At 30.8% G+C, this 12,045-nt stretch overlaps 2 protein-coding genes across 2 annotated transcripts; one reads left to right on the top strand and one right to left on the bottom strand.

Annotated features, from left to right (window-relative positions):
- The first annotated feature begins 4,343 nt into the window (after positions 1 to 4,343).
- LOC113521231 (tRNA (cytosine(38)-C(5))-methyltransferase) lies at positions 4,344 to 5,994 on the top strand. The gene is made up of 3 exons (XM_026906700.3): positions 4,344 to 4,552; positions 4,846 to 5,324; positions 5,421 to 5,994. Exons 1-3 carry the CDS (start codon positions 4,492 to 4,494, stop codon positions 5,880 to 5,882), a joined length of 1,002 nt encoding a protein of 333 aa, XP_026762501.1. The 5' UTR covers positions 4,344 to 4,491; the 3' UTR covers positions 5,883 to 5,994.
- On the bottom strand, positions 5,680 to 7,799 carry LOC113521233 (protein JTB). The gene is made up of 4 exons (XM_026906701.3): positions 7,463 to 7,799; positions 7,232 to 7,386; positions 6,256 to 6,349; positions 5,680 to 6,166 (listed from the first exon to the last, which is right to left on the bottom strand). The coding sequence occupies exons 1-4, from the start codon at positions 7,516 to 7,518 to the stop codon at positions 6,001 to 6,003; spliced, it is 471 nt and encodes a 156-aa protein (XP_026762502.1). The 5' UTR covers positions 7,519 to 7,799; the 3' UTR covers positions 5,680 to 6,000.
- Positions 7,800 to 12,045: the final 4,246 nt, after the last annotated feature.

Genomic DNA, 12,045 nt, shown 5'->3' with positions numbered 1-12,045 from the left:
ACACAAGTGTATCACCGCAATGCCCTGTTAAACAAAAGAAAATTGCTGAAAATAGATCTAAATTCAGACCTGCTTCTTTTGGAGATATACTTAGCACTGAAATATTTCCTAAACTGGGTAACAAACCTAAAAAAAATATAGACCTAATTTCAATTCTAAATTCTGATAACAAGAGTTTATCACTTTTAATAGAAAGCATAATCAAACTTATTTCACTACATAACACAAAGAACACATCTATTAACACTAAAAGTGTTTTGAATGTGTTATATGATACTTTTGGTAATAGACCTATTTCACAAAATTCAATCGAGACCAATTAACTATCATACAGTGGAACGCTCAGAGCCTACTGAGCAATCGACTTATTTTTACACAATTTTTAAATGAACATCATATTCACATTGCTCTCATCTCAGAAACTTGGCTAAAACCACATTACAAATTAAAAATTAAAGATTATTGTATAGAACGAAATGATTGTGGTAATAACCACAATGGAGTAGCGATTATTATACATAATAGTATTAGATATAAAAAACTTCACTCTTTTTTCGACAATTCTTTGCAAACTATAGCTATTAGTATTGAAGTTAATAATTCTTGGTATTCAGTTGCCAGTATTTACTGTCCTACCAATAGTACACCTAGTTTTACTAAAGCCAAATTTAAGTTCTTTTTGGAGTCTCTTCCTAAACCCACTATCATATCTGGAGATTTAAATGCACATCATACTATGTGGGGTTGTACCTCCACTAATACAAGAGGTAAAGACATTCTTGATTGTTTAGATGAATGTAATTTGGTACTATTAAATGATAAGCAAGTTACTACTGTTGGCTCTCATATTTGGAGACCCAATGGCCTTGATTTAACTATGGTATCCCCATCCATATCATTAAAATGCGAGTGGTCGGTTCATGATGATCCGTTAGGAAGTTATCACCTGCCGACTTTTACTAAAATAAACACAAAGAACTCTTCATCAACTCCGTCAGGTGAACAACATGCTCCTATAGATGAAGTTAATAAACTTTTGTTAAATCGTATAAACCTACGTCTCGTTAATTGGGATCTTTATTCTGAAACTGTTAATCAATTACTTTTGGATTTCGAGTATGATGTCAATGAACCCTTAAACAATTACAATAGGTTCTGTAAAATTATTTTGACAGCTGTGGAACGTTCCGTTCCACGTAGGAACTTATCAAATAGCGGTGCAAATACTTCAAAGAGGCACAAACATATTGCAGTACCTTGGTGGAATAACAGGTGTGCGACAGCTGTCAATGATAGTAAAGCGGCTTACCTTAGGTTTAAACAAAATCCAACTCTCGATAATTACATAAATTTTAAAAGAGTTCAAGCTGTTAAAAAGTTAGTAATTAAGCAAGTAAGACAACAGGGGTGGCAGGAATTTTGTTCCAAATTTAATAGACTAACACCAATTTCCACTGTTTGGCAAAATATGAGAAAACTAAATTCAAAACATCGTCAAAATCATTTTAAAGATATATCATGGGTCAATGATTTTTTACGCAAATATACTCCTGATTTTGTACACTCACCTTTTGATGACAAACAGTTTAATTCTGTTAATTCATGCCCAAAATTTCTCACTGACCCATTCTCAATTGATGAAATATCCAGTGCAGTAAAATCTAGAAAAGATACAGCTAGTGGCCTTGATCGCTTAACATACAATATGTTTCGATTGCTGAATAAAATAAACCTTACTAAACTCTTACAAATTTTTAACGATTTATGGAAGGACTGTATTATCCCACCAGAATGGAAAATGGATTGTTTGATTCCAGTAATTAAACCCGGTAAAGATCCTACAAATTTCGACTCCTATAGACCTATAACATTGACGTCCTGTGCAGGCAAATTATTCGAACAATTAATTAAACAGCGTTTAGAGTTCTTTATTGAAAGTAATAGTATATTACCATCGAATCAATTTGGTTTTCGCCGTGGATATTCAGCGCGCGAAAGTTTAGCGAACTTCTATGTCGACCTTAGTACTGCTTTGAATAACGATGAATATGTTCTATCTGTTTTTTTAGATGTCGTAGGAGCTTTTAACAATGTAAATTTAACAGTTCTATCTTCGATTCTATCCTCATTTCTTCCAATGAAACTTATCGAATGGATTTATAATTTTCTTAGTAATAGAGAAGTGTATGTTAAAGTAAATAGTAAATTAATAGGACCTAGGTTAAGCTCTAAAGGAGTATGTCAAGGTGGTATTCTAAGCCCGCTACTATATATTTTATATATCTATAAACTTAATTTAGTTTTAGGAAACAGTGTGAACAACTTGCAATTTGCCGATGATTTATTAATTTATATAAAAGGAAAGAATATTATTGATATGCAATTAGTGTTAAATGAGTCATTAAAAAGACTTGAGAAATATTTTTCTCTTCTTTCCCTCGATATTAGTTTAACCAAAAGTAAAGTAGTTGTTTTTCATCAAGTTCATAAATATGTTCCATTAATGAATATTATATATAATAATCAAACTCTTCCAACAGACTGTAGCGTTAAATTTCTGGGGGTAATTTTTCATCAAAATTTAAAATGGGATCTATACGTTGATTGCTTAGTAGATCGTGCTTTAAGAGCCACTAATATAATAAGATCTGTAATTGGTCGTAACTGGGGAGCTGATCCTAAAATTATCCTTTTACTTTACAAATCTCTTGTTAGAAGTAATTTTGATTACGCTTTCTTTTGTTATGCCTCAGAACATAAATTAGTAGAAAAACTCGAAAAAATTCAAAATATGAATTTAAGACTTATTTTAGGTGCTATGTATACTTCTCCAATTATCTCAATGCAAGTAGAATGTAATTTGCCTCCTATCCTTCTTCGTTTCGAATACCTAAAACTCAAATTTCTCTTCAAAGTTTTTTCAGTTTCCAATAACCCACTCATACTCAAATTATTAAATTGCCCCATTTCTATGTTTTTGAATAAAACTATTATCAATGATTTGAATTTACGAGATGAATATAACATCTATAGTAGTAAGATACTTCCTTGTTATAATGGCCTTTATGAGAGTAAGTTCTGTAAGATCAAAATTGTTATACATAAAGACATAAAAGAAAAGCACGATATGTATGAGACTTTATCAGAATTTATTGACTACAGGCAGATATATACAGATGGTTCCAAAAATGCACTTAGCACTTCAGTGGCTTTTTACGATTTGTCAAATAGATTTGGTCACGGTTATAAAATTTCAACTTTGGCTAGTATTTACACAGCAGAAGCAAAAGCTATATTTTTAGCATTAGAATACATAGAAAAACAGGTACTATATTCGAAATGGATTATAATTACAGATAGTATGAGTGTTCTTATGGCATTAAAAAATAACACAATCATTTCATCATCAAACTACTTAATTCAAGAAATTCGTAATAAATATTATCATCTCTGTACTATATATGGAAAAGATATTATCTTCATCTGGACCCCTTCACATATTGGAGTGTTTGGGAATGAACAAGTAGACACTTTGGCTAAAATTATTAATTCAAGTGCTGCTCGTGTTCAAGATTTACCCCTTTGTTACTCAGATTGTAGTATTGGAATACATAAAATCGTTACAACTAAATGGGAGGAGCATTGGACTCAAATATTACAGACTAAAGGCAAATGGTACCGCAAAATTAATTGGCGTATTGGAAAACCGTGGTTCTGCAAAGGAAAGGACACAAACAGAAAATTTTACACCAATATTTGTAGATTACGAATCGGCCACGGACATTTCAACGAACACCTGCACCGAATGGGCATGATCGCTTCCCCATCATGCACATGGTGTAACTCAAATACAGCCCAATCTCTACATCACCTTTTTTTTGATTGCTCTGAATTTGTCATTCAAAGACACATTATGTTTGACGAACTTAGGATTATCTTCAAAAACCCGAAAATATCCCGCACTCAATCCCGCTTCTCTTAAGATTTCCTTCTTGTTTCAAAGCTATTTTCACTTATATTACTACAACATTCAAGGAGCTATAAGAATACTTTTATTGAATTGCAAGACAATGATTTTTTATAATTATTTATTTTTAATTTGATAAATCCACTGGTTTAAGAAAACTCAAGAAAAGATATTTATGAAAATGTACTTACCGGATTTGACAAATGAAATATTGAAGATTATGACAATAATTGAAGCGACATTAGAAAAATAAAATTCCAGACAAATTATCTTTTTGAAGACTAGGCAGCATGGTCTCCGACCTTAGCCTGTTCCAAACGGAACAAACGTACTAAAAAAAAAAAAAAAAAAATGATTTGTTGGAAATGATGACAGCTCATCCAATGTGGCACTGTTGCGGATTCAAATCTATTCAATTAAAATTTTAATATTCATCGCCTAATTTTTAAATCTCAGAATAATTATTTACATAAAAGAACTGAAATAGAATGAATAAATATTATCTCGTAAATAGACTTTAAAAAATGTCCTACAAAATATTAGAACTATACAGCGGCATTGGTGGTATGCACTGTGGATGGAATGGTAATATTTATTTAATATTAAACTACTACTGCCACTTGAAATGATGTATGTTGTGTCTATGATTTTTACTTGTATATAAAGAACCTACTTAGATTTGTAAATTCCCAGTCTAGATATACCTACCTAAATTAACATCGTTTATGTGTCGATAATATAAATGCATGGATGAATTGTGAAGTGCTGATAGCAAAAAAAAATATGCAAGTGATTACTTACGAACTATTCTTGACTACTCAGCTAGCAACATTTAGAAGTACAATTGTTTTTTTTAATAAAATCTTGTTCGATTCCAGAATCTGGAATACCAGGAGAAATTTCTACTGCTGTGGATATTAATACAGTTGCCAATGAGGTTTATAAACACAATTTTCCTCTAACTAGATTACTTAATAAAAATATACAATCCTTAACACCAGATAATATAAAAAAATTTGAAGTAAATACAATTTTGATGTCTCCACCATGTCAGCCTTTCACAAGAAATGGAAAATGTTTGGATGATAATGACCCACGAACCAACTCATTTATTCATTTAATTGAAATTCTGGACCAACTAAATAATATTGAATATATATTGATGGAAAATGTAAAAGGTTTTGAATGTTCTAGTGTTAGAAATTTATTTATTGAAAAGCTTAAAGAGCTAAACTTTGATTATCAAGAGTTTCTGTTGTCACCATCTATAGTTGGTGTGCCCAATTCTAGACTCAGATATTACTGTATAGCAAGGAGAAACGGATTGTCATGGCACTTTAAGAGAAAAGACAGTATTGTAAGTGATTCAATTTTTAAATACTTATGTTCATCTATTTTTAATTTTTTAAATAACTAATTCAGTTTTTATTACATTTTAACATATTTTTTTCAGATGACCACCTTACCAAAGTTGTATGAGCAACCCTATGCTTTACAAGATATAATAGAGTCTGATGTCTCAGATAAATTCATAATTAAAGACAAACTATTGAAACGGGCAAACATTTTTGATATTTGCTATAAGGATTCTAGACGTTCTTGCTGTTTCACAAAAGCATACTCCCATTATGTGGAAGGAACGGGCTCAGTGTTCACTGAAGCAAATCAAGAATATGTTAAAAAATGTTTTGAAAAAGCAAATACTTATGAAATAGGTTGCAATAAATTTATTGAAACATTAAAGGAACTCAGACTTAGATTTTTTACACCAAAGGAAATTTTGTCACTTATGTCATTCCCTGAAGTATATGAATTTCCTAAAAATATATCTACAAAACAGTGTTACAGATTACTAGGGAACAGTGTCAATGTGAAAGTTATATCTGAGTTATTAAAATTACTATTTGATAAATAATATATTTTAATTATTCAGTAAACAGATTCTTATAAAATGAAAAAATAATACCTATAGTATATTATAATCTTCCAGTAATAAATATTTATCAATCAATTAGATTATATTTAAATTGTGTTTAAATTGATCCATTGCTTAGAACCTGTCTTGCTCTTCTTTTAGCTCTGTGGTTCAGTACTCGCATCCTTAACATAACAGCTAAGGAAGATACAGCTCCAATGACAGAAGACCATATTGTAAATTTCCAATAGGCCCTTTCTTCTAGATATGCAACTCTATCACAACTGCAATAATATAATTCAATAACATCTCTGAATTTGAGATTCATGTATATAAAAAAAATCTATTATAGATCAATTTATTTACATCTTACCTCCTGGTTACTGTTTCACCATTCTCACATTTTAGAATTTCTTTAAAACTAGTATGTATACAAACTCCTATACTTTTACTTCGAATCTCAAAATCTGTAAAAAAAAAAAATTATTGCTATAAAAAAAATATTTCTAACTCTACTGACTTTTAAATAACAAGTCTGAATTATTTTCCAATTTGCAACTTCTTAATATTTTTTACTTTGAATATTCAATTTTCTCTAATAAATCTTGTAAGTAACCTACCTATAAGTATTTGTCTACAGTGTCAGACAAATTTTAGTTATCTCAACTTACATGACTTACATGCTCCTAGTGCAATGCATAAGTTTTTTAACTACAAAACTTACCTTGAAGATACTTTTAAAATGTGTTTTTCTCAAAACTTTTTTATTTACATCAAATGTGCATGAACAGCAGAACTGCTTTTTAACTACTGAACTCATCAATATTAACAAATTGATTGTTTAAAGAGTACATCATAGTTCTGGAAGTGATTGTACATCTTGGTGCCTTAACCCCCTGACTAGGCATCCCATGGTCTCCGCGTGCAGTATCTACTAGTTTAATTTTATGCATCCTGTGATTTTGACATGATCACATTTTTATGTTTATTGACATTGTTATCAGATGATTTTTGTTTTGGTAGATTGATATTGTTTCTCAGAATCTTGCTAGATGGCTAAATACTCATACTGCTATTTGTAATTTGAAAAATAAAAATATGCAGTCAGAGGGTTAACAAATCATAAAATTTGGTATATTACATAATACTTAGGATAGAGAAGGGTATATGCTACTTCAGCCTAGTCAGTACCAGCATTGGAAGAGTTGCATCAGATGAAATTTAAGATTGGAACTAAAAATTTGTATTTCAGTGAACAATAGTGACCTATTTTTCTTAAAGTAGATAATAAATTTAAATTAACAATTAATAAAGATATACATATTATACTTGTAATTTACTGTAAATACCTGAACAAGGATGACATTCACTTATTATCTTGTATGGTTGGTACATCCAACATGTAGAATTATTTTCAGTGGGAAATGTTTTATTTCTCATTCGTTGGCTTCCAGAAAGCGTTTCAGCTAAATGTGACTCCAATATTAGCACGACTATAGTCAATCTAAAATTATTACAAATAATACTTTGAATAAAATAAATGTTACATTATTTAACTCTATATATTTTTTAATACTTACATGCCAAGACTTACGGTGCCTAGAACCATACATCTCTTAGAACACGTTTCGATCATATTTTTTAAAACTTTACTTTTATGATAAGTCGAAAATATTAAATTTATTTATTTTTATATAAGAAATTAAAGCATTTTATTTATACTGAAGACATAGACCGAGTAAAAACAATCACTACGTCGAAGGAGTCGGCAGTAACCATATATCCACAAAACTTGGAAATTGAAATGCATATTACCTTTTGCGGAGTAACAATAGAATAAAAATTATATATATATTTATCTACAACCAAGAGGCAGATTAAGTGGAGGACGTTCCGATGCTGGTTCTAGGCGCTGGACAGGTAACCTGGATCTGAGAGCAAGTTTGAATGAACCAAAAATTCAGGAAGCCTACAGCAAGAACCAGATCCTGCGAGCTACAAAGATTCAAATCAGTGGTCTCCACTTTTATTCTCCTTTTGTGTTCATAATTTCTATACAATTTTCTTAATACACACATCAACATCGTCTAAGGATATTTTAAATTTTCTCAATTTGCTAAAATAAAAATATAAATAACATGCAACATGTATATATTTTTAAAATAATTTTGCACAATTTTAGTTTTATTTAAGTAAAGTTATTGGATACTGTCTTTGTAATCGATTTTCTCTCGATTAAAAAGACACAATATCCAAGGACTGGTAAAAAGATTTACTGACAGAAACTGAGAGCTAGTGCTAGAGCTAATGGCCTGGCCTCATCAAATATTAATAAGATTTAACCTGACATCCAAACAGCAGATTGGATGATTGTACTATAAGGAACAGATTGCCAATTAGCAGACTAGAAAAAGAAAAAAAAATTAAGTAAAGACAAAAAAAAATTGTAAAAATAAAGTTGAAAGTTATTTATAAGAAAAAAGAAAAATAAAGCTAAGTATTCAAGTTTTTTAAAATGATACAAAAATTAGAAGTCAGTAAAACTACCCATGACATTAATAATGGTTTTGCACCGGTTTTTCATGCTTTGAATCAAGTGATCAAAATATTGTCCCAGGACCTACTTAGATACAAAAAATGAATGAATTAATTAACTAATTAATGGTTTACTTTCTCTTCACAAAAGGAGTATAAAGTGACAACTTGAGGTACAAATGTTGGTCTTCAGTTGCAATGTTTACAGGAAAATCCTTCAGAACCCGTCTTTGGAGCATGTCCCACGCGTGCTCTATGGGGTTTAGGTCTGGTGATTGTGCGGGCTAGCTTAAGACGGACACATCGTGCTCCTGCAGTCAGCTGATCCCGACTCGCGCTGTGAGCGGGCAGGCGTTGTCTTGCATGAGTGTGAATTCTTGGCCCATTTGTAGTCGATGGGGATGGACAATTGGTATTAGCACCTAGTTACGGTATTTTTCAACGGTCATGGTGTTTCTGATCCAAACTAGGTCTGTTCTGCCACCGACACGAATTCCCGCCCAAACCATAATTGTCCCGCCATGGTAAGAATGGGCTTCCTGAGGGTGTCGCAAACGGCTCTCAAGACCAGGAACTCGCCATACACGTACTCTTTGTGAATCAGGATGGAAACCAAATCGAGACTCATCGATAAACAGTACTACAGACCACTGGATATCCTCCCAGAGCAAATGTTCACGGGTCCACTGTAATCTTAGTCCACGATTTCTTCGGCGCAGCGCTGGAGTACGAAGCGGTACTCTCCGTAACATCTCCTCTCTTGTCAAATGGCGCCGCTGCATGATGAAAACAGTCGCATAAATTTCGAATCAAGCACAAACTTGCCTTAAAACAATAATTTAACAAAAAAAGATTTACAAAAACTATGGGTAAATTGAAATATTCGATTTTCACCATAGTAATGCCGCACAAATCTTTTGTTTTTAATTATTTTTTCAAACTCAAATTTAGAATCGTTAAAAAAGATCTCTAAAATAAGATATCTTGGAAAAAATAAAATAAAAACGCCCAATATTTTTAGAATTTAAGAACTTTTTATATGAAATATCCTTAGACGATTTTAATGTGAGCAACCATTGCAAACGATTATTTTTCAATTTTTACCATCTCATTATGAACGGTTAACAATAATATATGCAAACTAATTTTACTTAATATATTCAATTACAATTATTGCTGACTAACTGGTCCAAATCTGTTAAACATTTAGCTAAAGAGGTAATTATTTCTTGTATTATATCGTATTAAAAACAAATTTATTTATATTTTTTACTACGTAAATTATCAAAATACATATAGTTATTTTAATATTAAAGTAAATTATTTTAATAATGAAGTGCTATTTTTGAAAACATGCTATAACTCTGTCATGATGGGTATTCTAAATGCCCATGACCGACATGATGGAATATAGTTTAGTAACACAGTTTTATACAAAAATCTCATTACTTAGTGACAACTTTACTTTGATAGCTGTCAAATATAACTAGTTTATACCAAAGACTTATGTTATATCTTTCGTCCTCTTTTTACTAATCATATTTCCATAAGAAGAGAGGAAGCAACCATTTGATTTACAGTTTTTATTTTATCATTCCTTCTATGTAATTCGTTGTTCTTACAATCACACTTGTACACTGTCTTGATGAATTTGACTTCTACTGACTAGTCAAAAGACAGTGCGTTTTATATGTCTATCTCTCTCTAACGCATTGGCAATGTCATAAATACAACGAAAAACACTCTATGTGAATAGAGCATTCCATCTATTCTATGCCGAAATCTTTGAATATTCCGTTATCTTTAATTAGATATATGTACTATGTTTCATATCTGTCAAGCCAGATTATTGCGTTTGATACATTTATTGATATTTTAATTTGAATCAGATTATATCGATATTAAAATGTGTTTAAGCTTAAGTTCAGTACCTATCTAACAGGAAACAGGTCGAGAAATAAAGGAACATATATAAGTTTTGTATAGGTTTCAGAAAAGCTCTTTTGATGTGTTAATAAATCTGCAAGGGTTGCGACAATAAAGTTAAATAAATTAATCAAAATATCAACAAATAATTTTGGCCTATTTGGGTCTATTTTAGCCAATTTGGACCAAACTTAGTCAAATTAAATCAATTTAAGTGAGTTTAATGAAATTTAATCAAATTTTGCTAATTTGGTCAGAGTAGGTAACATTTTATAATGTGATTAATATAAAATAGCAAGTATCCCCACCTGAGTTATAAATACACACTAGAAGGGTGCTGTTGAAAGATGGTAATCATAAAAGCAGGCTAATAGGTCCATCGTGACAAATTCAACAACAGTTACGTCTATATATGTAATAAAATTAATAATTAAAGAATACTGAATATTGTAGTAGATAAACTTAATACCGACTGTATACATATAAACGTGGTACATTCACATAGTGAATTTGTTTTTTTTTTTTACAACACGGGACAAACGAGCATGCGGCTCACCTGATGGTAAGTGACTACCGCCGCCCATGATCACCCACAACACCAGCGGCATTGCAGGTGTGCTGCCGGCCTTTTAAAAAGGATTTTGTTATGTGTTTTACGCGATCTAAACATACGTACCTACTAATCTGCAATAAATACATTGTAATATTATAATTCAATAATATTATATAATTATCTAGTAAGGTCTTTAGGATAATTAAAGAAAGATTTCTTTTATATAATTAATTTTACATACTATAGGGTACATGTGAAAATTTTACTGAAACAGACAAATTCTTGATTTTTGACACTGCGCGAGCCAAAATAAACGGATTCCAAAACGACGTGAACGTAACGAGCGAATAGAGCCCTACGCACACAAGTATCGTTTGGTTTTAGTAATGTTCTCGTCTCAGTACTCCTAGTATTTTATTTGTTGGATATATCTATTCTATGGCAAAGAATATTAATAGTTAATATAGAGATATAAAGAGAATTCGCTGTCTTTGGTACACAAATCTTTAACGGGCACCTATTATGTCATCTATATTGCCAACTTAGCTATGTGTGGCTTGATTAGCTTCTTTTTCCCTAAAGCTAGTCCGAATTTATGAATTGAATAAACAGAGCAAGGATGTTTTTATTTACAAAAGGTGGCTGATATACAGCAACTTTTAGACTAACACCAATGACTTTATTTATTTTAGTAAAAAATTTGATGTTTATTGTTATCTTTAGTGACTTTTGTGTAATAAACATAGGACTTGCATAAATAATTTTATTTTATGAGTAAGTTACATGGCAGGTTACTATACAGTAATATAGCTATTACTTTAATATTAGATAATTTTATAGATTAATAGTAGTAGAATAAATTATTATATTCAAATTTCATATTAATTCTTTAAGTTGTAACGTAATTAACGCGTTGGTTGCTTAAAACCCTGTTGGTTAATAACTGCTGTGATAATTAATACAAAAAAATAAACGGATAAATTGTATCTTAAATATATGTTTCAATTCGTTCATAACACAGTAATGACATGTGAAAAATATTTAAATTAATCTAAAATGGATATTCTAAACAAAATGTAGGTACTATAAAAACGGATATAGATTATATAAACGGATATTCACCAACATATCAAGTTGATTAAAGTAGGC

This window comes from Galleria mellonella, unplaced genomic scaffold, assembly GCF_026898425.1.
Source record: "Galleria mellonella isolate WM207_F2 unplaced genomic scaffold, CSIRO_AGI_GalMel_v1 utg99, whole genome shotgun sequence".
Lineage (NCBI taxonomy): Eukaryota > Metazoa > Arthropoda > Insecta > Lepidoptera > Pyralidae > Galleria > Galleria mellonella.
The sequence above is the reverse complement of the archived record's forward strand: the minus strand, read 5'-3'. Positions and strand labels throughout refer to the sequence as shown.